The sequence below is a fragment of the Triturus cristatus genome, chromosome 1_2 (genome assembly GCF_964204655.1).
Source record: "Triturus cristatus chromosome 1_2, aTriCri1.1, whole genome shotgun sequence".
NCBI classification, from domain to species: Eukaryota; Metazoa; Chordata; class Amphibia; order Caudata; family Salamandridae; genus Triturus; species Triturus cristatus.
The window spans coordinates 461,456,879-461,484,360 of NC_140580.1; the positions used below are offsets into that span (position 1 = coordinate 461,456,879).

Sequence of the window (27,482 nt, forward strand, 5' to 3'; positions counted from 1 at the left end):
TGATTTTCATAACCATAGCCTTGAGGCCGTCTAGAGTAATAGAAGGGAGGGTGTACAGGGAGTTAGCCCCATTTCCTGCTGACTCATCCCACAGCATCACAGAGGCTTCGCACTTCCCCTGGAAGCTATCGTAAATGCCCACTATTTCATTGATAAAGTAGGTGGCCAAAACCTCACACTGATCGTTAGAGGTGATGGAGCTGTCACTGGTCACTGGAGCTTTCACCATATCCATTAATAGGGAGAAAATAGTTTTGGAGTTATTATGGGTCGTATTGATTATGTCAGCAAACACTGTGGCACGGGTTTTCCGAATCAATTTGTTGTAGGTTTTCCAAGTGGTTAAGTACTCAAATTTGGCCAGAGGACAGTAGGAGCATGTCCAACGATGCTCATGAATTTTAAGAATTATCCTGGCCTTATCAAGAGACTCATCAAACCACTGGGAATGGCCTTTCTTTGGATGAATCCATTTGGCTGGAATACACCTATCTAGTGCCTGATTGATCCAGTTCCCAAAGCCAGCGCTAGCCGACTCAACATCCAAGGAGAGGGTGGGCTGAGAACTGGCAAGAATATTATGGAAATTAGGATGGTCCAATTTCTGACAGGGACATTTGTATATGGCATTACGCTGACTCTGAATTTTAGAGCCGGTATGATGCAGTGAAAAACCTATTAGGTGATGGTCGGTCCAGACCATCGGAACCAATATAGGGGCCTTCGTGAGCAGAATGTTGGCTATCACAGGGTTGAGCAGATGGCCTGCCTTATGCGAAGGCCTGGAGACCAGTTGATTTAGTTGGCAGGCAGCCAAATCATTCAAGAAATTGTGTACATCTGGGTCCATATCGGACTCCAGATGTAAATTCATATCGCCAATAATAGTAAAGATGGCAGATTGTAGTGCAAGGCTACTAACTGCGTTAATGAGCTCTTCTCTAGACTTTTTGGAGGGCCCAGGTGGACGCTGGATCAGCAGTCCAGTGAACGTAAAGTTACTTGATAAAGCTAGTTTAAAGATGGCGCTTTCCCAAACCTGAATAGATCAAAAGTGCAGGTATAGCAATCTTTATAGATAGCGGTGATACCCCCGCCACGGCCAACTTCTCTGTTAACACTCTTCATGACAAAACCCGGCGGGCAGAGCCAAGGCAGGGATAGCAACAGATTCTTGGGAAAGCCATGTTTCTGTTAAAAACAGGATATCTAAAGAATTTTCAGATAGTAAGTCAAAAATGTCAGCGTGATGTTTAACCGACAAACAACAATTAATACTGCCAACCTTGGCTTTGGTGGGAAATTTGCCTAACTGAGCGCTGAGGCGATGCTGAGGCTGGAGATTGCAGAGACACCATTGCCATGAATCCTCCGCAGGAGACCAGCAGTGGGACCCGAACAAGGATATAGCCCTACGTACCATGAGCAGCTCCTCACGCGAGTACACCATCCTTTGGAAGGGCAAATGGGCAGGGTCCCTGGCTCCTGGCGAGGTCAGATGTGGACAGGCTTGCCTTTGGCACTCCTTCGGCGTGCCAGCGGCGTGCCCGCTGCGCATGTCCATTGCGCGTCCACGCTGCGGCGTGCATATGATACCTGGGGGCACAACAGTCACCTCCCAGGTGCGCTTCTGATTGGGTGAACCAATCAGAGCGCGGCACCACAGATGACTAAATCCCATTTTCAGCACAACCAGGAATTAAGGGATGCCTTGTTAACCCCCGGTAAAGGGGTTAGGATGACGTATCCCATCATAAAGGAAGCCCTGACAAGGAAGTATGCGAATACCATGGAAAGGTATAGGCAGAAGTCTAGGGACAGACAGAAGCTGCTCCAGCAGACTTGTGTGGATTGTGTGGACCATTTGTGCAGGGCATTAAATGGTTGGGTGAAGGGCAGTGAAGTAAAGGATTACCAAGGGCTGTATAGTCTGTTTGCTAGAGAGCACATGTTGAGTCTTTGTTTTACATATCTGTGCCAACACCTTGTGGAGAGTAAGCTCACTGATGCCAGGAAGCTTGCTAGGGAGGCAGACCACTGGAATAGCATCATTGTCCACAAGAAGGTGGCTGGCAAGACTCCCAAAAGGTTGGTCAGGGTTTCCACCAGAAGAAACAGGGTAGAGATAAAAGCAAGAAACATTTCTCTCAAGGTCCCCAAAATAGCTCATAGGGGAAAGGGTCCCATTCCCAATATGGCCAACAAAAGAAAGGTTTTGTGGATGAGGAAACTGGATTTTTTTCCCTATGTGCTATGAGTGCTACCAATATGGGCAAATCAAGCGAGATGCCAAGTGATCTAAGAGTACACTGCCCCCCAGCGGTGGGCAGGCCAAGGGATTGGCCAGTGTAGCACTAGGGGAGGAGCTGGTACCAAGCAGCACAGGTGGCAGCTGAGGTTTCCTTAGTGTTCCTGAGTGACACAGAGATGGTGCGAAAGGCCCATATGCCTGCCACTACTTCCAAGTTTAGGCAATGGGTCACCATAAATAGACAAAGAGTGAAGGCTCTGAGAGACACAGGAGGCAGTATGGTGTTCTCAGAGCCGGTGATACACAATGCATTTCTCTGGGTTGTGGTAGCAGACAACCATGAGAGCCACTAACTGGCGGCCCTGGTTCCCCTTCGAGTAGGGGGTGTTTCAGGTTCCCTTATGGTAGCTGTGAGCACTGCCATGCCTGTGAATGGTTTGCAATGGAATGACTTTGAGCACACTGCCTAAAAAGAAGGTGGAGCTCAAGTTGCACCTGGAAATTGTGGGGTTGTCTGAGTCGGTCTTCGTGACCACTTGATCTATAGCTGCCCAGGGGGAAAGTCAAGAGAGCTGGAAGAATGGCCAAGGCAATGCAAAGAAGTGGAAGGGCATGAGGCATGGGAATCCAGCATATGAAGCCCCTGCAGTACCATGGATGGGGCGCCAGAGGAGGCTGCCCCGGAATTGACCTGGGAGGACATTACCTCTCTAGGAGACATGCCTGAGAATTTGTGGATGGCAAGTTGAGGGTGACCCACCAGGGAGGAGCTCTGCAAGGTGCAAAGAGAGTGCCCATCCCCAGAGGGGCTGAGTCAGCAAGCTGATGACCAGGAAGCTGGTGAAACCAATGGCGATCACCTCTACAGTGAGCTTAAGCTGTCTGAGCATGGGGCAGCACAGATGCTCCTGGTCCCTGAGTGTTACAGGACCTTCCTAATGGGTTTAGCTCATTAGATACCACTGGCACAGACAGGCTTGCCGCACACTTCTATCGACCCTGAATGAGGACAGCCTCAGATACTTCTGTAGGACTTGTCTCACCTGCCAGGTGAGTGGGAAGACAGAGAAGTAGCTAAGGCTCCCCTGACTCCCATGCCTGTCATTGGAAACTCCAGTTGAGAGGGGGGGCATCGACATTGTTGAGCCCTTGGACCCTAAAACTTCCCTGGTCAACAGGTTTACCCTGGTTTTGGCAGGCCATGCCACAAGGTACCCAGAGGACATCCCTCAGAGGACGGTAACAGCACTGGCAGTGGCTTGTGCCCTGATGGGGATTTTTACACTAGTAGGTTTCCCCAAGGAAGTGGTGTCAGGCAGAGGCACCAACTTCATGGGAGCATACATCAAGTTCATGTGGAAGGAATGTGGGTTAACCATCAATCAATTCTGTATTATCCCCAGACTAATGGGCTGGTTGATAGGTTCAACAAGACCCTCAAGAGCATGATTATGGGCCTACCTCAGGCCTTGAGGCAGACGTGGGACATTATTATACCCTGCCTGCTCTTTGCAAACAGGAAGGTGCCAAAAAAGGGCGTAGGGTTTAGCTCTTTTGAACTCCTTTATGGTTATGCTGTAAGGGGACTGCTCAGTTTGGTGAAAGAGGGGTGGGAGCAAGGTGACAAGAAACCACCTCAGGATCTGATTAGCTACTTGCTTTGTTGCCGAACACAGAAGTTCTGGAAGAAGGCTTCAGAGAACTTAAAAGATAACCCGGAGGTGATAAAAAATGGTATAACCAGAAGGCCACTCTGGTCAAGTTTCAGCCAGGGCAGGAGGTGTGGGTGATAGAGCCAGTTGAGCCCAGGGCCCTCCAAGATCATTGGACAGGTGCCTTTGAGGTGATTGAGAATAATGGGGAGACTACCTATGTTGTGGACCTCAAGACCCCCAGAAACCCCTTATGGGTCCTCCACCTTGACTTAAGACCCACTATGAGAGGGCCAAGGCCACCATGCTGTTGGTGATGGGTGATAAAGTAGGGGAGGAGACTGAACCTCTCCCAGATCTTCTGCCATCAAAGGAGAAAGATGGGTCAGTGGAGGGTGTCAACCTCTCCTCTATACTGAACCTACGGCAGCAGAGGGACTGTCCCCAGCTGTTGGGACAGTTTGCCTCTCAGTTCTCGCTTACCCCTGTGCTTACACACTTGTGTACCCATGACTTTTACACTGGTGGCAATCTCCCTGTCAAAAACCAAATCTACATTCTGTCAGACAAGGTGAGGGCCAGTATAAAAAAGGAGGAGGTCACCAAGATGCTGGAATAGGGAGTGAATGAGCACTCCAGTAGACCCTGGTCCAATACAAAGGCTGCCCCACCGGGCACCACCCCAGAACTATGGTTCTGTGTGGACTACAGGGAGCTCAGTTCAGTCATGAAGACTGATTCTCACCTCCCCTTCTCCTGAGCTAATGAGCTCATTGATCAGTTGGGAGCTGCCAAGTTCCTCGGGCCGTTTGACCTATTATCTGGGGACTGGCAGATTTCCCTGACTGAGGGGGCAAAAAAGAGGAGTGCCTTTTCCACTCGAAAGTGCCACTTCTAGTTTAAAGAGATGCCCTTTAGACTCAAGAATGCTCTTGCCACCTTCCAGCGGATGGTTAATCCGGTCTTGGCTGGGATGGAGGTCTTCAGTACTGCTTACGTGAATGACATAGCTGTCTTCAGGAGCAGCAGGAATGGCCACCTGCAGAAAATGCTTCAGGATCTGCAATAGGTGGGCCTGACTATCAAGGCCTGTAAGTGTCATATAGGCCAGGGTCAGGGGTGTACTTGGGACACTTGGTGGGTGGGTGGAAGGTGCAGCCCCTCCAGGTCAAGATAGAAACGATCAAAAGTGAGGGCTTTCTTGGGCCTCACTGGATATTACTGGAGGTTTATCAAGGGATATGACACCATTGTTGCCCTTTGACTGAGATGGCCTTGAAGAAGCAGCCAAAGAAGTTGATCTGGAGAGAGGCCTGTCAGAAATCCTTTGACTCCCTCAAACAGGTCATGCGTGCATCTTCTGTACTCAAGATTCCTTACTTTTCCCAGGAATTGATTGAGAAAATGAATGCCTCAGAACATGGCTTGGGGTAGTAGTGTCACAATTACATGAGGAGGGTCTAGCACAACCTGCAACCTTCAATAGTAGGAGGTAATTTCCCGGGGAACAGAGGTGCAGTGCTATCGAGAGAAAAACTTTTGCTGTGCTCTTGCACCGAACAAGTTTAGACCGTACATGTTTGTGACTCACTTCCGGTTTCAGACAGACCACAGACCTCTCACATGTTTGACACAGATGAAGGGTAAGAATCCCAAATTGTTGAGGTGGTCCATCTCCCTACAGAGACTGTTTTTTACTGAGGAACTCCAGCCTTTGTCACACTACGCTAATGCTGATGGTCTCTCCAAGTTTTTCCGCCTTAGCGATGAGAACTTCCAGGAGGTTGGGTAGTTACCCCACTTTCATATGGGGGATGCATGCTAGACCTGTCAGCCTTAGGGTTTTTTCACCCAAACCTTTTACCTTCATTTCTCATATTTTTGCTGATCTCGTTTTTGTTGGTCTTAGGACTCTGTGCACTTTACCACTGATAACCAGTGCTAAAGTGCTTGTGCTCTCCTTCAAACATGGTATAACTGGCTTACCCCAATTGGCACTTTAAACATGTCTCGGGACTGCCATTACAGCCTATGTGTGCAGTTTATAACTGCCATTTCGAACTGGCAAAACAAACCTTTTTGCCAGGCCAAAACCTTCCTTTTTAGTACGTATAAGTTACCTTGTGGTTAGGCCCTGAACAGATCAGAGGGCATGTTACATTGTATTTAAAACGTTGGACATGTACTTTTAAGTTATAGATGTCCTGGTAGTGGAAAAACTCCTACATTTGTTATTACTAAATTGATTATCAAAAAATAATTTGTCATTTCTGTTGCAAGGCCTACCTCTCCCATAGGATAACATTGGGTTTCCTTACTACATTTAAGAACTTCAAATTGGGAGCGTCTCGAGTTTGGTGGCTAAGGAATTTTAATTAAAAGCCCTCTTTTGGTAAAAGTCAGATTTGTTCTCACAATTCTGAAACAGTTACTTTTAAAAAGTTAGCATTTTCTCGTCCTAACCATTTGGTGCCTCCAGCCTGTTCCTGGGTCACATGACTAGGTGTCTAGGTGTAGCTGACAGATGGTATTTGCGTATTGCTCCCAGACAGTGAGACAAATGGAAACTAGGTGTTGGTAGGATGGGCCATTCTGACTTAATGAGGGAGATGAGCTTTACCTACCACCCTTGCACATCACAAAGGCACTGACTGAGCACTCTCACAGAGGGGTTGTCACTGGCCTTTTGTGACTCCAGAAAAGCTGGGGCCATGACAGAGGTGAAGGTGATGCCTGACATCTCAGGGGAGTGAGGGCCTCTGGAAACTTATCCTACTTCAAGTGGGCAGTTGGTAAAAATATTGAACCTCATAGTCCAACACTTCAGTGCACATCTGAACCTGTGGAGGCCTCAGAAGAAGGAATGCTGTGCTGCTTTGCTGCTAGAAGGACTGTCCCTCTGATTCCCTGCTGTGCTTCCCTGCTGTGCTTCCCTGCTGCCCTCCCACCTGAGTTGGAAGGACTGGACCCACATCTTGAACCTCGGGCCACAAGACTGACTCCAAGGGCTAGGTGGCTGGCCTCCTGATCAAATGCCTCAGGAACAGAACAAGCTTCCTCCATCTTGAACCCAGCACCTGGACTCTGCCAGCTATGTGTCCTGTCCTCCAACTGGTGTCACCGCAGTCCTGGACCATTGGAAGTGGACCTGAAGCTCAACTGTAGTGCCAGCAGCACCGACACATTGCGATGCATCACCTCCCAGGAACACCTCATCGGAGTCGCAGCACTGCTCATCGCTCACCAAACTCTGCCCCCTTTCTGCAACCAGCTCTGCGCAATGCATTCTCGACACAGGTCTTTCCATCACAAGCCCCTTGTCAAAGACATCATCAACAAGGCTGCAGGACTCCACATCACAAGCCCCACAGCTTTTTCGGAACCGGCCTGTGTGTGACACATCCTCAATGCAGGACTTTGTATTACAAGGCCCTCATCAACAGCTTCCTCTATGATGATGCAGGACCTTGCATCGCAGCCTCGCAGTTCCTAGGAGCCGCCGCTGCATGACGCAGCCTCAAGACAGAAGTCCCCATTGCTTAGTAAGCAGGATTTGAGGTACTTTTTCAGTGAGCCTAACTATGTCCCTGTAGCCGGCACACGCTCCATCAGGGGCAGCCTGAACTTGTGACTATGTCCTGGTCCAGTGTGACCAGATACTCACTGATGGAGACTTGGGTTTTTTTTTTTACACTATTTTCACTTAAATCTTTAAAAATGCATATCTTTGGTTCTACTGATTGGATTTTTGTTGTTCTGGTCTTAAATTATTTATGACATTTTGCTTTATTGTTTGAAGTTGGTGTGGGATTTTTCTTGTTTTGTGTTTCACTCTATAACTGTTTGAAGTGTTGCATAAATAGTTTTCCCATTGCCTCTAAGTTAAGCCTGAATACTTTTGGGGCAAGCTACCCGAGGGTTAAGCACAGGTTAATTTGGGGTTTGCTTGTGACTTCACCCTGACAAAGCTTTTGGTTGCTGCTTGAGTAGGGCTACACCCCATCAGACAGTAACACAATTTCTTACATTGATCATTAGGGTGAAAGCCATCCTGAAGTAGTGTCACCCCACTTGTTACAATGGCCCTTCATGACCCGGGATGGAAAAATAAAATGATAATAAAGTTGGTTTATGACCATTTTATTTTTCAATATAACCCCATCCTGCCACGAGCGTCAGAATGGGATGGGCCGCTGCTGCTGCTGAGTGACAGCAGCAGGGAGGAGGTGAGCTGCCTCTGCACTTTTCAATGGCACATGTCTTTTTGGCCGGCCATCTTGCTATGGCCAGCTAGACATGTGCACTTCGAGACCTCTACCTAGCTGTCTGAAGACAGCTGGGTTAGAGTAAGTGCAGGGCTCCAGTGTCCTTGGGAGTGGCAAATGAGGCTGTTCCCTCCAATCAGGGCGCTGCTCTCACAGCATGAGAGCAGCGCCAGGATTGGTTAAGGCACTTCTCAAGGGGTCTCACAGCAGGAGTAAGACATGTAGCAAGGAAGGGGTCTGAGTCGGACGTGTCACAGGTAAGTGTTTTTTATTTTTACCCACCACCAATTTGCCCGCCCATTGACTTCCCATAGATGCCAGCCGCTACTGGGTAGGGAAGGATGAGAGGTCATGGTCGGTAGCATTATTCAGTGATAGCAGGTCGTGCCTAATGCCTCCAAGCTCCTGCCTGTTGTAAACCTTATGTAATATTTGAAGTGGTCGTTTATTTCTCCACAAAATTACAAACCTGGTGTGTGACCTCCCCTTCAGGGATCTTTTCCTGGGGTTGGAGTTTGGATATTGATCAATAGGCAGCGTTGGTCAGTAATTTTGGCAGGGAAAGGTGTGGGCGGGCCACACTTGCACACATATACACTCACTCACTCATGCCCATGCATTCACAAATGCACCTGTACACACCCATTTGCAACACTCACTCACAACTAATTTGTACATTTATACATACTCACACGCAAGCACCAACTATTCAAAAATATAAAACTTTCCTGCCCCGCAGCTCCCGGAGAGGAAAGCCTCAGAGATTCCAGGAGTATTGGACTGCGGCCTTCTCTCATTGGCTCACCTTAGGTCAGCCAGTGAGGGGAGGCAGCAGTCCCTAACTCTTCATAGCTTGGGATGGATTCAGTGAGACTTGCTGACCCCATCCCACACTTTGACGAGCTGTCACTGATTGACACTCGCCCATGGGCACTTTATGGCTTAAAACTGAACGGTCCAGGTCTGAGGAAATCGGTGATATTACACCTCGTCACGAGGGGGAAGGCCTTTTGGCAGTTTTGCCAGGCTGAGGAGGACATGCCCACAGGGCTGTGAAATCCCCAGCCTAGCAAAGTTCTGCTCAGGCAGCCAGGAACCTGCGCATTTAGTACATGTCTAGCTCCTTGCTGTCTGACGTGAACAAGAAGAGTGTCTATCAGGTTGACCTTTGCTCAGCCTGACATACAATCTTCTTCTCCCGAAAAAATGTGTCAGGGAGTAGCCCCTTTACCCATATGGATGGAGCAAGGATGTCAATAAGTAGGATTTTAGGGTAAATGTTCGTTTTTTTCAAGATATGTGTAGTATTACCATTGAGCACAAAAGTCTTACCAGATTCTTGAGACCTGCATCTGTTTGAAAGGAAAAGTTCTGAGCTGGTTAATTTCCTTCATATACATCTCAAAAACTGGCTAGCCAAGTCATTCCTTCTCTGATCATCTCCCAGCTACCTGCAAAGTTAATCAATGATCCCTACTTCTACCTACGCTTGTCAATGTGCATATGGTGTCATTAGGAAACCTAAAACACAAGGCAGATGTTGCAATCTGCCAATGAGAAGTTGACAGGCAAATGTAGCTGAAAATACAATTTCATGAATATGCACCAGAAAAAGCACCTTGCTCAAAGTGCATAATTGGATGCCAGCCAACTTTCTCAGACTGAACCATATTTTGTTCTTGTCTGGGGACAACGGGAATGCACATTTGACAATAATAGGCCCTCTAGCAGTTAAATTGATGGTTTTACTTCAACTGCACTGAAGAGCTAAAATGCCTTGGCTGTTGGATGACCTCATTCAATTTAGTAAAAACTGAAAGCACTTCTTTTTATTCCACATTTATGTTTGACCACCTTATTCTTGAGTTCAAACCTTTAAATGTTTTTCATCTTTTGTAGTTGGTTCATTGTGCAGAGACATCTGCCTCTCCTTTTGGGTTTTTACGAAGCAAAGATTTAAACTTAGATTAAGGTTGAGTTGGGTTGTAGAAAAATACAAATAAATAAATGTTGTAATGCCATGGGACTGTGCACAACTAGAGGACGGTGCTTGAAAATTCAACGTATTTGGTAAGTACTGATGGACAGGGCTTAGCTGGTAGGTGGAAAGCTTTTTACAAGTGCTTAGTGGACGTGTCTGTGGCCCAATGGTGTCATGGCAGTGTGTGAAATAATAGATGGGTCAGTGGAGGGAAAGGGGACTCAACCAGTTGATTTAGGTTGCCAAAGAAATTCTTTCAGGTTTAATATTTTCTGAGAACATCTTCACAGTGTTGATGACAGCAACTGAAACATGTTTGCTGCCTTCTTGATGCACAATGCAATGAAGGCAATTTTTGGCTTTACACATCAGCTTAATGGTAGACATGAACTATGGTATATACCCAGAAGCGGCCCATGTAGGTAAGAGTGGTGAGCAGTGGGGCTCAGGGCCAGACTGGCCGTAGCCGGCCCCGGGTGTTTCCCCGGTGCAGGGACATTTTAAGGATTTTGGGGGCCCTGGGCAAAATTTATTTTGGCGGCCCCTGTTCAGAACAGCTTTGAATTTATAATCCAGTTTCTGCTCGTTCATGCCCTTTTTGGCACAGGCGCACTCGTCCAAATTCTAAATGTGTTTACTTCTAGTATTCAGTGATAGTGACAATATCGTAACACAGCAGCAGCTCACTAATATTGCTGCAAATAATCTCTGTGGCACCCTCCCATTTCTCATAAGAGCGATCCTGTTTTGATCTAAAAGAAACTTTTTTTATACACGCTGTATTAAACATAAACACAACACCTCTCCGCAAAATGTCTGTAATAGACTCACACATCACCCAAATTAAAATTAATTAAAGGAAAACGGTATTTAAAACAATCTGAAAATTATTCAAGGTCATCAGGGCAAGATTGTAGAACAGAGCTGGCTCTATCAGGGGTCCCCCTGAAAAGCTGGGGCCCTGGGCCAGAGCCTACTTTGCCCATGCCATAAAACGTCTCTGCCCCGGTAGGCCGGAAGGGTGGGGGCTGGTTTTGGACCAGTGGGGGCCGTTTTTGTTTCTGGAGACCGGTTTTGCAGCAGTGCTGCAAAATCAACCCCATGTAACAAAAGCGCAGCAGCAGTGTTGCCGCCAATCTACCCCTGCCCCCGCCGGTCGGACGTAATTGCCAGGGCTGGTTTGCGATCCCAGTCCGGCCCTTGTGGGGCCCGGTGAGGGGGGGGATAGTTTGAGAGACGACGTGGGAAAATTAATTATTTATTTAATTTTCCCTCATGGTCGTCAGTTGAATTCCTCCCCCCCAACCCAACCCCACCGCCTCACCGCTCTTACTTGCACGGGCCGCTGCTGCATATAGCTTTGCACCCTTAGAAGCTTTCCAGTTCGTTCAAGCTTTCATCCTGTGATTTTATGGCAAGACCGGAGGCTAATATTATGCAATCCTCTTTATTGCGCCACCCCACGGCAGCATCATCAAAGAACATAGAACAACAAAGATCTTAGAACATTATCAAAGAGCCGGAACCTCCATGACTCTTCTTTTTTGCTGCTGCCCTAGAGATAAGTACAATTTTGTTTTGTTCTTAAAATGTAATTATGTTCTATGAGAGAATGGCATGTTTTAGGAAATATGAGAACTAATGTACTACCTTTTGAGCGTTGTTTGAATGTGGGAGAAGAATTAAGAGCAGAGTGGTGTGTTAAATTGCATATAGCTTTGCACCCTTAGAAGCTTTCCAGTTCGTTCAGGCTTTCATCCTATGATTTTAATCTATAACAGGTATTAACTGAGCATTTCCTTGGCCACCATGTCTATAGATTTATGGTTCCTTCACTCAAAACGGGATACCTCATCTAAACCACAGGAGCAAGGCTGAAAGCATCCAGACGGTAGGAGAAATCACAAGGCACAGGTTAATTGATACTGACTCTGCTCATAAGACAGTTGAAAATCGTGTTGTGTCACCTTTCTTCCCATGGCAGTATCATTTTCCAGTTCTTTCCTTGTGCGTTGTGGACCTGTTCGCCCGTTCACCTCTCTTTGAATGAGTGTCTATTTTTTTTTTGTACTTTTTTTTTCTATTTGCAGCAGCGGCGCGCCATCGCTGCCTTTTGTGGTGTATGCGGCACTAAACAGATCCCCTCAAAAATAGCAAAGCATTTTCCAGACTTTGGAAAAAGGGCTAAACGTTTTGAGAAAATGTATAGAAAATGACCTATCAATGCAGTGCTGCAGAGAGCTCTATAAATAATGCACCTGCTCCCGAGAATTTACAGGGCTGCTTTTATGTGCAGTCCTCCCATTCACTGCAGAGAACAAATTACAGCCGACATCTTGCAAAGAGGTTTTGACCGCAATATAAAGGGCACAGCCATCCGGTTCAATGATTTTTGCTCTCTGCGAGATGTAAGGCTGTTTGCTGTAGGATTGATTCGATTTCCTTAATCAAGATCTCCTTTACATTAAAACACGGACGTAGAAGTGTAAACATTAGCTGCAAAACAGGTAACAGTCTTTTTTTCGTGTAGATTGTATTAGCAAAAACATATTATGGGTGAATATGAAATTTAATTAAAGGTCTAATTCAGGAACAGAAAATCGGAGGCACGAAATGAGCCATTGAACACAGCAGCATCCTTGCAAAAAAACTAGTAATTCACATTACACAAACTGATTATCTCAAAGGGATGTTTGTCACCTTTTACAAGCCACAATAAGAAATGCAGTTTTTTTTTTCTTCGCAGTGGTGAAAATAATATCAGATCACACATGTAGTTTCAATAAAATAACAATATATTGATGATACAGTGGAAAGCTGCAGTGAACGCGGAGATCAGAAAAATAGGCGTGCTGGAGTGTCCGTCGGTTTGTGAGCAGGTACTGCATAGTGTGTCCGGGGCCTCCCAATAAACACTGAATACCAGGTATAGGGGAGGTTTGCACCTTGTGTCTGTAATTGTGGACTCACAGCTTACACGACAGTAAGATTGCTTTAAAATAATTAGTCAATGGAACGTATCACGTTTTTACAAATAACGCAAAATATTGTATTTCATATCTGAGGCAATTTGGGCTTTTTTTTTTAGCATAGACATAGTAAAGCGAGGGCCTTTTCGCAGTGAGTAAAGGAGCAGTCACGAGGAGATTTTTGTGTGTTTTTTACAGAGTGGAATACAACACCCATTTAGTGCACTTATTGTTTTAACAGTTAAAAGACACACATGATGTGAAATGGAAAGAGTACACTGCTGTTCTGAAGTTTACAGTATTGATCTGAAAAATACAGAAATACAGAAAAACAAAATTTCTTGCACTCAGATACTGAGCATTAACCCTTTGAGCACTAACTCTCACTTGCAACTGTGCAGACACAACTACGACTTGTACATTGGAGCACTCCCATAGACAATATTCTCGTAATTATGCACACTGACTGTTCCCACATACCACAACACATTGACACCCAGAAACTTCTAGAAACATGATAAATTGATTGCTTTGCATAATACAGAGTGTAAGAGTATTGTTGCTAGACGATTGAATGGAATTTGCGTTTTTTAGAACACGTAGTTTCCAAGTGGTGAGCCTCTGCAGACGTTCCTGCTTCAACTGTTGTGTTGCATTGTGCTTAGTTACTAGCATAAGGGACAAACAAGCATTGGCAAAGCCAGTAGTTTTAGCCTTACCAAAAGTGCAGTTTGTTTTTTTATTTTTCGCCAATTATGTCCAATATTAAAAATACTTTGGCAAAGATATAAAAATATAAACATAACGGAGTGGCATAGCAGCCCAAGTCCTGCACTCCTTTCCAGGCAGCTGTGCACATGTGAGCAGAAAATAATCTGTCACTCAGAGTACAAGACAGCCAATAAATGAATTGGGCTGACCCATTGCCGCATCTTGTGGTGGCCAGAAGAAGCATAATGTAAATGGCTCTTGAAATAAACAATGAATAAAGAGGGCTGACCTAATGCCTTTATATTCATTTTTGTTATGACTCGTTTGAAAAACATGAGGCTGGCGAGACAGCCAGATTTGTTGCTAGCTCAGATCTAAAAAAAAAATTTAAATAACGTCTGAAGTGTCTTCTGCCTTAAGTTTGTGAGAAATATATTTTCTTTTTCGGGGGGAAATATTTTAACATTTTTCTTTTATGAAAATAAGCGGATTCTCAAGTAATTAAGCAAACACAAGGCGATGATGGACTGAGCGCTGAAACTTTTCAGACACTCACCCCCAGTCCAGATCTGGGTTGAATCTATCAAAGATTTTTAGCTCACTTCGCCACCTCAGTTCAGACACAGCTATATGCAAATCAGTCTTGACCCTGTGCCTCATGGGAATAGTTCAGCCTGAACTGCCAAGCCATGTCTTCCCTGGACCGGAAACAAGCATCCTGGGACCGGTTTCGGGCTAATAGCCCTCATCAGCCAGGCTAGTTTGAATTCAGTGGCAAAGGGGACCCACGTCTGGGCATTCCCTGCCAACTTAGGGCGAACCCCCTTTGAAATTAAATAGGTATTTGAATTAATGGTTAATGACCACAAATGACTTCTGCCAAGATTTATAATGAACTGCACTGGATCACAAGTCCACAAACATGATTGAATTATTAACTATTTTTACTATCTTTCAATCATAAATTTCCTGGCTTCAAAATAAAAGAATGCCCGTTTAAAATTGTCACTTTGCTGATATTCATTCATTGCCGGGTAGTAATATTCGCCGTCATGTTATTATGTAAGACTACCCAGGAAATGGCAAGTGTCATAGTGTTTTGACACCACACCTAAAATGTACTTCCGGGAGCAGCAGCAGATTTTTTAATTTGGCATTTTTTACATCAATTGTGAGCAGATCTAATTTTGGATGGAGTTTCTTTCTTCATATGGATTTCTAATGATAAAGCAAGTCTGAGGATGATATAGTTTTGGAGTGCGACACCGTACTATGTCAGTTAGGTACGGGGACCTGCACTGCTTAGAGATGGAGAAGGACAAACACAGGGTTCTCAATTCACTGCTGCAAGTGGATGAATGAAATATACACCACCATGAACCTTGGACTTGAATTGGATCTCCAAATCGACGTAAGATGTGCTCAGAAAGCCTTCAGAGAGAAAGAAGCCCGGTGGCAAAGCCATCCTACAAAAATAGAACATGCAAAGAAGGGTTGAGCTTGACCTCAAGATGAGCAGCTCTCAAACAAGATGCCATCCTCCAGTTGTGCAGTGTATGCAAGAACCCCTTTCAAGAGTCGGTACCAGTAAACGTCAGCTACCAGCAGAGGCCTAGAAGAATGCACCAGGGAGCCTAGGAGAGCAAAGACAAGCCACATCCTCCTTTTTGTGACAGAATTGTGGGGCTTATAAACAAACTGATTAAACCTTAACTATTGAAGTAGAAGGCCCAACATCTCTGGCAGATTTCCTAAAGGCTGAAGAACAGGGCACCAGCCTAAGAGTTTGCACCTATGTGAAATAGGTCTCTGAAAATGCCAAATTCCTGGGTTCTTGGCTAAAATGAAATATTTGTGCCAGTAATGACTTGTACTCCTTGGCAGGTGCACTTTTCATTCTAACCTTGTTTTTGATCAGTAGTTGCATGTTTAGTTTGGGTATATGAGACGCCTTGTCTGGCCACCTGACAGTTCTTACAAATATGGGTTAATTTTATAATGTATACCTACAGTGGTAATAATTTCTGTGATACGGTATATATTTTTTATAATGTTTTTATCACAGTTTTATTTGATGAGCACCAGTAATTGTTGAAATGGAGCATGCTTGTACCTACATTCAATTCTAAATGGAGAAATCCAAAAATTAAAACTTAATTGCATATTGATGATGGGTTTACCACCCGTAATAATGCATTTACCACCAGTGGTAAACATTCAGAATGGATGTTACCACCGAGAGGCATATTTATCCAGATCGAATTGTCTAATGATGAGAGCATTACAAAATTCTGCCTATCATTAGGGCCCTTGGATTTATGGTAGGACTAAATTATGCAGTGTTTAAGATATACGAAAGGAAACATAAAAGTATGCTGCACAATGTGGATCATTTTAAAGAGGTATTACTACACTAATTTTGGCATTTTCATACATCTTAAAAGTGCATAATAGTTTCACACCATAAACTAATAATCGGTAACTGAGAAGGGACCTGCCTCTGTATTTCAAAAGGCCCTGCTTGCATTGTGGGGCAATGGATGTGGCACCACTTTTAATGACTTTTGATCCATTCGAGACAAAAACAGTTTTTATCTTAACAAATCCAAATTCTGCAGAAGATTATGCGGCAAGACTCACAAATTTATTTTTTTGGGGAAAATGCCACGGCTACATAATAACATAATTCCAGTAGCCTTAGCTATAATATCAATTGGACATTCCCCTTTTCCAGTAGTTTATTTCCTCTTATTTTTTCCCATATTGAACTAAAACATGAATGAATACTGACTGCAAATAGGATTGGGGCTCTTTTAAAAGGAGAAGTCAAGTCAGGACAGGATGACGAGATAGGTTTGTTATGTCTGTAATCCAATTTTAAAGACATATCGAGAAACATTAACACAACAGTGGTAGTCCTCAAAGAGTTAATGATAAAGGTATATTGACAAAACCAATGTTGTAAAGTGACTGTGAAGCAAACTTACATATGTGATCAAATGCAATTGCAACAGAACATTAAACTTCTTGAGACGTTTGCTATAATACTGCACAGTGTCACATACAATGAGTACTGCATGCTCCGCAACGACACCAGAGTGACCGCAAGTGGTTCTACCACGTATCCGTGTACAAAGGGTTGTGCCATTTAAACACTAGTGCATTAGTGAGTCTTGTCAATTGGTAATGTTTTAGATTAATACCAATAGGGGGTTTCACAGCCTTTCACAATAGTTCCATTACAAATGTAAAACCAGAAAACAGCAAATGGAATACCCTGACAAACAGTATGTCATGCAAACTACAACCAATACAGCACCAGAGATGTAACAGAGACATTACCTAGTATTATCTCCAACAGGCAAAGAGACAAAACGGAGACTTCACGCTACTTGGTGTCATTGTCCTTATACTATGGCAGGTCGTAGGAGGCAGTATCGCTTTTGCAGTTGAATTCTAAAAGGTATAAAGCCATATGGAATATGTGGGGCCATCTTGTATGATTTAAATGAAAACTTGATCAAGAACACATTCACTATAAAAATATAACGACATCTCAGGACATTGGTTTGGATAGATAAGGTGGGATTTGCCCCTTAAGGGAACGATATAGGAGTGAATTAAATCAGATATTTTAATTATCATCTTCCGCCTTCACCATCATTATCAACAAACTTGATACGGAGCACTTCATAAAGGGTTCCTCCCCTTCCCTAGGCACGTACATTAAAAACACGTGTTCCCAGCAAAAGGATATTGCCTCATAAACCCACACTTCTTGTATTTTTACGCATCTTTCTATAAAAAATAATTTCTTTCTGCTCACATATGTAAGATGTGCGACTTATTCTTACACACAAAACAGAAGCTGAGGTGACAGACCTTCACAGTTTAGTGTTGTATTGAACACACAGGCACACACACTCACTCACATACACACTCACAACCCAGATGGTAATCAGTTTAGGATATGCAAAATAAAGCTTGCAGTCACTTCAGCTGGCAAGAGCACACAAAGACATGATAGGTCCATTCAACTACACAGTAGTTTCATTTTTCCAGGGGCCCGTTTTGATGTTTCCAGTACTATCTGAGTTGAAAATCATGGCCTCATGCATGTTTCCCTTGAGGAGTCCATTATGACTGGCATTAAATGGGTACGATTGTCTCCTCGGATGCATCTCAAAGTGAGCTGTGTGGTGCACAGTGTCTGTCTCCGCCATCTTGGGACATGTGTACTGTACAGTACTTGCGTCACTGCTTTCTGGCTGGCTCATGGTAGGGTATGGATCACTTTTTACACAGCAAGCCCGTCTGTGTCCCAGGTGGCCTTCGTGGACACTGTGCGGACTGTCTGTGTGGGAACTGTGGATGCTTCCGTCGATGCTCGAAGGAATGTGGTAGGCGTATTCCCGCTCTGCGACGGACCTGCGATTAAAGTAGCGTGGCTTAGTTCTGCTTTTAAGACACCTATGGATGTGCATGTTTGGTCTGAAACTCCCTTCGTTGTGCACGTGCACATGCGCATCGTCGTCGACAAGTTGTTCGCAGTGGATCTTTGCACAGCAGGGGGTAACTGGCGAAAGGCAGTTCGCGTGACTTTGCTCAGTCTGAAGGTTTATAAGCTTGCAGTGGCTGGCACTTGGGTGACTGCAAGTTGCCGACTTATTGGGGCACGGTGAATCCTGGATGCAAGGTACGTGAACCTGGGCGTCGCCATTGACGTTGAGTTTTGGGCAGACATTGACCGGCATGGCGTATGTATTTCTTCGAGACGGGCAGCACGACCACCAGCAATGCCACACGTCATCCCGCTTGGCACAGTGATGAATCAAGACGAAAAGTCCTAGGGTCACACAGAATGCACCGTAGAGGCAGCTAAATATCATATCAAGGAAGTGCCCTTGGGACACCGCAAGTGCCCCGAATGTCCACGTGGCAGTGAATAAGAAAAGGGTGAAGGCTGCGGCTCGAAGCTGGGCCTTGAACGAGTGCTCGTTTGCCAGTAAGGACGCAGTGAGCAGCGAGCACGCGGCCGGTGGCAGAGCTCCAGCGTCTGCAATATGACTGTGGCCAACCTCGGCGCCTGCCAACCTTTGCTGCTCTTCTGTCCTTTCCTTCAGTTCATACTTGCGCTCAGGGTGGCGCCTCAGCTGTACGTAGGTGCAAAGGAAGTAAATGCACGTGACTAGTGCAATAAATGCCACCGGTCCGTAAAAGGCTCCCAGGCTGGGCTCCCACGCCATCCAGCAACTGTGAAGATAAAAAGGAAACAGTAACAAAGTTTTATTAAAATAAATATCTGTTGGATTAAACTCTTACGCTAGCATTCCACTTTCCAATTATAAGAGCGTTTCTGAGACTCACATTCCTGTTTTTCTAATTTGTCTTGACAAAAGAATAAGAATAACTTGTCCACATGCCAAGGGCTATTAAAAGCTTTTCATCTGTGAGTGCAATTTTGGCAGGGCTGTGTTACTGTGACTGTATGAGCTTTATGGTTTCTTAGGAAGGCTAGCAGAACTGCTTACATGAGGTGAAATTGTCTTTACCTATAATTTTCGTTTTTTGTTTGATTCTGGATATGCGTCAATGTTTCTAAGACTTTCATAAATCAAGGTACATTTATTGACATTTTTATAGTTCAGCTTGAAAGTAATGGCCGTCATATTTAAAGCAACAGGCCCAGTAGATGACGGCCTTGCCTGTAAAGAAGCTTTCCCATCAAAGTGATGACTTCATGTACTGGGATTCTCAGCACACTCAGAATTGCAATTGATCTTAAATGGGGGAAATAGAGTTTTGTAATGGTTCTAACATTTTTATACAGCTATTCGTGGGATTGACATGTCTAGCCTCCAGCCCCAAATCACATATTTGACATTATTAAGAATATTTTTCATTTTACTTCAAGTATGCAGAGCCAAACAACCTGCAAAATATGAGATTTTGCATATTATTCCCAATGTACACCCGGTTACACAGTGGATCCAGATATTTTGAAAAACATACATTTTTACAATGGAGACCAAAGTAAAGCTACAACAGTGGGTGGAACGAATATTAAAATGCAGTCCACCTCTAACATTACGAGTTTCATTTAGAATTTAGTGGAGTGGAATCCTCGCACTAAATGAGCTTGTCTCTCATCCCGCAAAAACTCCTGGTTTGCCTCCCTCGTTTAGATTACAGAGGCAAAGTGCTACTTTTCTGGCAGTGGTCCCTCATCTAACTCAGTTGGCCATCGGTCAATGTACATCGGAAGGTCCACTCTCTTTAGGACAGTTCTTCTCATGGCAATCACACCGGTCAGGATTGTCAGCAAAAGCCTGAAGGTAAAAATTATGGGGCAGATTTACAATAACTGGCGCATCCCTGCATATTAGCAGGGATGCGCCAGTTATTTTGCGTGACTCAAAAGTCCCCCTGCGCCACCATGGATGCGCCGCATTTACAATGCGGCGCACCATGGCGCACGGATTGACAGATGCGTGACGCATCTGTTGCCGTAAGGGTTAGGCAGTGCTGGAGTTGTGTCGCAAGCGCGACGCAACTCCAGCACTGCTCAGGGGTGCCCTATACCTTATATGCTGCGTCACTCCTTACGCCTGCTTCAAGCAGGCGTAAGGATCTGACGCTACTGGGACGTAAAAGTGACTCAGTGAAATCTTGTAGATTTCACTGAGTCACTTTACGGGGCTTCCTTGCGACGGAACGCCCACCCTGCATACATTCTACCTGACGCACGTATAATGTAGCGAAGGGCTTTACAACGTGACACATCTCACTAGATGTGTCACGTTGTAAATATGTCGCATAGTGGCGCATTGTTTATGCCGTTGCTGCATCACAAAAGTGACGCAACGGTGGCGTAGAACTGTCGCAAGGGGCTTGTAAATCTGCCCCTATGAAACTATGAATATGCGGCCCAGGTGCTGGGAGAAAGCTCTGAGCATAGCAAAGCCTTTTGGGGGATATGTACAAGGAAGTGGAGGAGAGAGGCATCAGCGTTCCTGGCTTAACGTCTCACTCCTCCACTTCTGAAACGAAAGGCTGCACTTACAAGAATGTGGTGCAGCCTTGCGTTTCCCCCTGCGATGGCGCTAAGTTTAGCAACTTAGTGCCAATGCAGGCACCCTTTCACTAGAGTGCAAGGGTGTCTGTGTGCAGGGGAGGATTGTTTATATGTAGGAAGGTGTCCCTTCCGGCACATAAGCAATCATAGAAATGCCATTCTGACTCTTTCATGTGTGCAGCTTCATGCAGCACACATGAAAGTGACAAAATGGATTAAAAAAAAAAAGTTTGTTAATGTACAGGAAGGGACAAGAACAGAGCTAATGCTATCCATAATGATGTTTGAATCATGAAGGCTATAGCCCTTCATATACCGTTCACTTGAGAAAATAGTACTTTTTACTCAAATACTTTTTATTGGGTGTTTCAAGAAAAGCAAGAACAGAAATGAAAATAAAGAAAATCACAAACTGGCATGAGTTGAAGTGCAATTACAAATGAGATTATAAATGAGAATTACAATTATAATAGAAAGAATTACAAATTGATGAAGGAATTACAAAGAAGCTACGAAATAAGTGACAGATGGAATTGCAGTTAGATTAAAGTACTTTAACCACACATTGCAGCTTAATATTCTCTGATTCAGATCTCGATAAGTTGGTTTCACTAATACACACAAATGACATTTTTAATATGATAAATGTACCAAAGCCTGTAACACTCCACAGAGTATATTGACTATATTATGTGGATACATACTTTATAATATGAATACATTACGTTAACTCACAAAAATGTATTTAATTGATGTATTAGTGCTATAAAGGACCCAAAAGCACTCTTCCCTTCGTAAAAATACTTGTGATTTAATACTCTTAAGCAATGGAGTTCCACTTGGGATTGCTATAATTTGGACACTGTGCAGGCTAATGACAATATTATGTATTCAATTGGGGATTTTCTAAGAATGAAAATATATAAAGTTGAATAAATGAAGTAAAGCAATAGTGAATAAAAGGGAGTTTACTTCAAGTAAAAATATAATGGGAACACATTTTCCCAGCTGTAAAGTAATTATAACATTTAATGGAATATGTTGAAAACATCAAACTTGAAAAATGGCCTTAGCTATCCTGAAGGAGGATGATGGTTCCAATTGAAAATGTAAAGTTTCGTAAAGACAGGGCAACCAGAAATTTGTTCCACTACAATTTAAACTGGTGCCCTGAACCTGCCTAGAGAAAGAAAGGTTTTGAAACTGCGTCAGCCTTTTCCAGGAGCATGACCGTAGTAGTGGGGTAACAATGACCACATTTCAGTTGCTTCAAAATTGACATTGTTTTCAAGAAGATGTTTCTAGGATCCCCTGCTAATTTCAGAATTGTCTTGAAAAAAAACTTCCTGTACCTATTTAGCCATTTATTTGTAGAAATACCATTAAAACAGATATTCAGAAAACGATAATAGGAGCCCTGGAGTTGACCTTTAGATCAGATGACTAATGGTGAAGGATAAGTCTGTAGGCATTCTTAATATTAAGGCATACCCAGAATCATAATTATTAAAATTAGCAGATGTTTGACCAAGTTGATTCCCTAAATCCATTTAGGTGGAACAGAGCTAAGAAGATTTTTTACACATGTTTATTTTCGAGATAGATGCTTTGTTTCTTGAAGGTACCCACTTGTTTCCACTACTAGAAAGCAAACACACACCCTCAATGAGTTTACTGGAGTATTGTAGTGTACATTTGCTGCAGTGTTAGACCAAACTGCAGTCCCAAAAAAATAAAAAATAAACTTTGAATGATCAACACAAATGACCCAAGCAACTCAAGGGTTTGAAATGATCAAAGAAATGATAATCCGCATTTTGAAATGTACAAATAATTGATAATGCTTAGTTCAAGTGTCAATACTATGAACCAGAGGTGCATCCCCAACTTGCAATCACTCTTTGGTTATGATTTTGCTATTTACAATAAATTGATATAATTTTGTTACAAATAAAGAAAGGCTGCCTGATGGATTGCAAAACCTTGGCTGCACAAAAAGATGAACCTAACATGGCAACGTTTATTGTTGAAAAAATGTTGACAGTCATTCTGCATGTTACTTTGCATCTAATCGATAATTTGTGGTAATGCCATGATTGTCTGTTCCAGTAATACAATGACCAAAACAGAATTTTGCAATGAATAATCAATTAAACCCTAAAGGAGCCAGCTGAAGCAAATGATATGATGGTATGGTTAGTGGAAAGAAAAGCACATTTGATATGCAGTCTGCACCCCCTGACTATGGTTTTTAACCGATTTGACACAATTGATAAGATATAATTTTGAGTCTGCTGACTGTTGCCCTCTTCTAATTTTTGCCATTGGTTCATCACAAAGAATGCACTGTCACAATGATCAATTGTATGGGAAAGTTGATACGCCCCATGTCAAGGTCTAATTGGCTTAAGATTACAAAGCCAAAACATGCCTACTATAAAAGTAGGAACTTCCAGTGAGCTGTCTTGCTATTTTATTTGTTTTATTTGTGTGGTTTTATGTAGTGCTGACCAGACCAAAGGGTATCAGACCCATATAAAAAGGAACAAAGAAAAATATTGACAACTTAGAGGGTTATTAGGACGGTGGACGGACTTTCTTCCGTCCGCCGTCCAATGGTATTTAGGACCCCCCACCCACAAGGCTGTGGTCCCACAGGGCAAATTAGGATGTGACAGCCACCGTGGCGGTCGCATTGCCATGTTTTGTATTGCGGCGGGTGCTGCGCTCTGCAGCAGCCACTGCAAGATAAAACAGACACCCCACACATATCCCCACACTGCATGGCAGTGCCTACCACATGGTGTGGGGGGGCACTACAGGTGCCCCCAGGGCCTATGTCCCTGACCCAAGAGGGTTAGGGTGGCCTGCTACGGGCCCCGAAATCCATTTCCGCCTGTCGTTTTGCTGTGGTTTGATTGCTGCAGATTGACTGCCAGAAAGGAATATTGTAATCTCTACGGTGGTGCCTGACAGGCGCCGCTGCCATTCTGGGAGTACTGGGAAGTCCGGCAGGTGGTCGGATGAAGACCGCCTGTCGGGACCGCGGCTGTTGGTGTTTCCGACTGCCACCCGTCCAGAAGCCATTGTAGTATGGCGGACAGAGATTCCTGTTACGATGGCCGAGGGACCACCACCGACAGCCTGTCAGTGGCGGTCCATCGGCCATTATAATGAGGCCCTTAGTTAGTAAATTAATATTGAGTGTACATACATGTATGCGTTCTATCTGGAACTAATGTACACAGTATTTACATATTGATATCCTGTCTGTGTGTCCAGTTGGAATTTCCCTCGTGGATGTACATTGTTTCAAGTATCAGAGGTGCCATAAACTTGAAAAGAAGAAAAATATGGGGAGGATTAAGTATAATATTTAGAAAGCACATTTACATAGGGCTAGATGGCACATGTCTGACAAATAGATGCCTTTTAGATCTTTTTTGTATGCAGTGAGAGAGGAATTTGTTTAGATGGGTAAAGTTACAGATCTTGAGGGCACAATCTTAGGCACACTATGGCACAGTGTGATAATTGTGTGATGGTCATGAAGAAAAGATTCAGAACTCCGAAGTGCACAAAGTCCCTCGGAAAGTTTACATTTTTGGGTAAGGTATTGTGGGAAGCTCGTCTTTGGAGTTATGTGCACCATATAGACTATTCAATCAATGAGTTAAGGACTTTGTTACATTGACAGTGAGTTAGGACATCCCTGCTGTGGTGGCCAATGTCATTTTAAAGCCATGCCTGACTTGTAGGTTGTTTTTAAAATAAAACTGTGTTGTAATTCAACTTGGTAATTAAAAAAAGTTCTTCCAAAGTCCACAACTACCTTTTTATTACATATAAGTCACCCTTAAGGTCTGCCCTAGGTGCCCCAATGGTAGGGTGCTTTGTTTTAAAAAGAAGGGACAATAGAAAAATATTTGATATGCCCTGACGGTAAAAACAGGCACAGGAGTTTTCCCCTATTGTAGTGCTGCTAGCCCTATTGGTTCACATGGAGAAGCTTGAGTAGACTTAATAAAGTCTAACTTTTGGTTGGAGTTAGCTAGAAATATGGTTCAAAGTATCAACATTATGGGTACAATATATCCAACAACTTGCCAAGGTCAGTTTTATTTTTTATTTAACTACTACAGGAAAGCAGATTTACAACGTACTGGCCTGAGTTTCCCTAAAGCTGCCCTGTAGCAACCTCTTGTGGTTAGTCAGCGTGAGCCAAGCTGCCATCTGAGTAGGTGTGAAGAGGCCTGGTGCTGCAACAATATAGCTATTTGGTGTCAGGAGATCTGCTTCCTGGAGAGGCCAGGGAGAGGAAGGGGGCTGGAGAGATAAGCTGGACTTCAAAGGTAGGAGAACAGATGTCACGGGACTCAGGCCAGCCCCCACCTCCTTGATCCCCAGCCAGATGGAAGCCCGGTTGATTAGATTAGGAGAGGGGCTGCAATAGGAGTGTAGTCAAATTTTAGCCACACCTCTAGACTGGGTTACACTGATATACCCTCCAAGGAGAGAATTTCTCCATTTTGATATTTGTAAGAACAGTGCATTCTGGGTCAAATATATGCCACACACTACAGGAAGTGGTCATAGCAGAAGGTGGCAATTTTACCCTTATTGGTTGGAGTATACCTCCTCTTGCCAACCCAGATGAGGGAATAAATATGGAAGGTCTGCAGGAACTCTGCAGAACACTGACTGAAACAACTGAAGAAGAAGGACTGTCCTGCTGCACCACAGAAGACTTATTATCAGAAGGACTGCACCTGTTGCACTCTCAAAGCTCCACAAAGAAATAACTGTACCTGATTCAGGGAAAAGGAGTGGACTCCCTGAGCAGCAACAGGTAGAAAAGTGCTGAAAGAAGCCATCTGCAGCAGACAAAGAGAAGACTGTTCCAGCTGACCAAGTACAGCTGGATTTTCCTGGACTGCACAGGTGCATTGTGGGAGATTAAGTCTCACACCCTAAGAGGCAATGCAGAGCTTCCAAACCCTTGGCTGGTGCTGCTGAACACTTTTCAATGCAAAGGAAACAACCAAGAAGAAGTTATGAAAGTTTGGGAACTTTCTACAAAGTTTTGGTAAAACACTCCAGAAGAAGACCAACTCGATGTCGAGAGCCAAGCCTTCTCAGTCGAGAATTAGGCTGAATGCGCGAGTTTGTCCCGCTGAAACCTCCAGAGCTCCTCCCTCTCAATGCAGAAAATAAATACTTCAAGGGACTCACTGAGGTATTGCGCTCTATAACCATTTTATGTAAAAAAAAAACACAGCATGCATAAGCCATACATTCAGGTAAAAAGCATGTAATATGCTACTTTTACCATTGTTGAGGTTGGGGATGAAAATCTCTGGGTTTTAGCTCTTGAAAGTCATGGCCTCTCTGCACACTCAATAATGGTAATAAACAGAATATTACATTCTACGCATCTGCATATATACTGTATAATACACAGTAGCAGTAGCCACTATGTTGTTACAGTTCAGATACAATTTCATACAAAGAGCATTTTCAATTTCCCCATAACTGTTGGCCTTGTGAATGGATTTACACAAAATATGGCAAATTATTAGCTTAGTTGGATTGCTATGTTTATGTATGTGCATATCCATGCAGGGAAAAAAAAGTTAAAGGGAGGTTGGTTAAAAAAAACGTATTTTCTCACTTTAGCTCCTATAGGCAATTTTGCTCACAACTTCTGTCGAAATGGCTGAGCGGATTTGCGTCAAATTAAACATGAATGCAAAAATGTCCTGAGAAAGTGGGTGTTCATTAGATTGGTGTTAATCCCTTCAGTAATATTTGAGATATTACAGTAAAAAAAAAAACCTTTAAACTTATATGTATATATGTATAAATCTATATTATTTATAAATCTACATTAAACTTTTAATGGAAAATAATAAACTGCATTTTCACTGGCATCCAACAGAAGACCTCACAGATGTTACCTGGAGTCAAAAAGCTACCATTCTACTGACACATATTAAAGGAAGGCTGCTGTGCAACTGACAACCTAGAGATACCCTCACAACTATTTCTTAAGCCTATAGCATATATATTTGGTAAACAGTGAAATACTGGGGATTTATTTTTTTACTGATGGGTTCTGTATGACATCAAATAGACATGAGAGCTAATCTTGATCTGTCCATGATGCCAATTAGAACTCTGAGGTGAAATACATTCCCTTAATTCACTTTTTACTCATCTTCATCTTTGTTATTGTTAGAAATGGGGGTATACCTGGGGTTGTGGCTTGGATGGCGTCAGGGATGGCCGCTCTACCGTGAGCTCTGTGACGAAGCGGGAGCTTCTTCCTTATTTCGGCATTTTGCACCACAACAAACGGCTTGGAGGACAGTCGCTGCTTTGTTGAAGATGTCGTGCATATTTTGATCTGCTTTGTGAGGTTCCCTCGGTAAGCGGCTTGTATGTTTTGCTTTTGACGTGCCGGGGTGAGTGCATTGAGACTCGCGGCAGCCATTTTGTTTTGCTGCGAGCGACGATTTTCCTCACAGAATGAGGCAGCTTGGTTTTTTCAATGACATGACAATCTGAATTTATTTTAT

At 43.8% G+C, this 27,482-nt stretch overlaps 1 protein-coding gene across 1 annotated transcript in view; it reads right to left on the bottom strand.

Annotated features, from left to right (window-relative positions):
• Positions 1 to 12,742: 12,742 nt before the first annotated feature.
• The window catches only part of ADGRA1 (adhesion G protein-coupled receptor A1), a 781,952-nt gene continuing 767,212 nt past the window's right edge, over positions 12,743 to 27,482 (bottom strand). Inside the window, exon 7 of the mRNA XM_085606189.1 lies at positions 12,743 to 19,082. Within this exon, the coding sequence (XP_085462315.1) occupies positions 17,867 to 19,082 (1,216 nt within the window). The 3' untranslated portion in view covers positions 12,743 to 17,866. The remainder of the gene's footprint in view (positions 19,083 to 27,482) is intronic.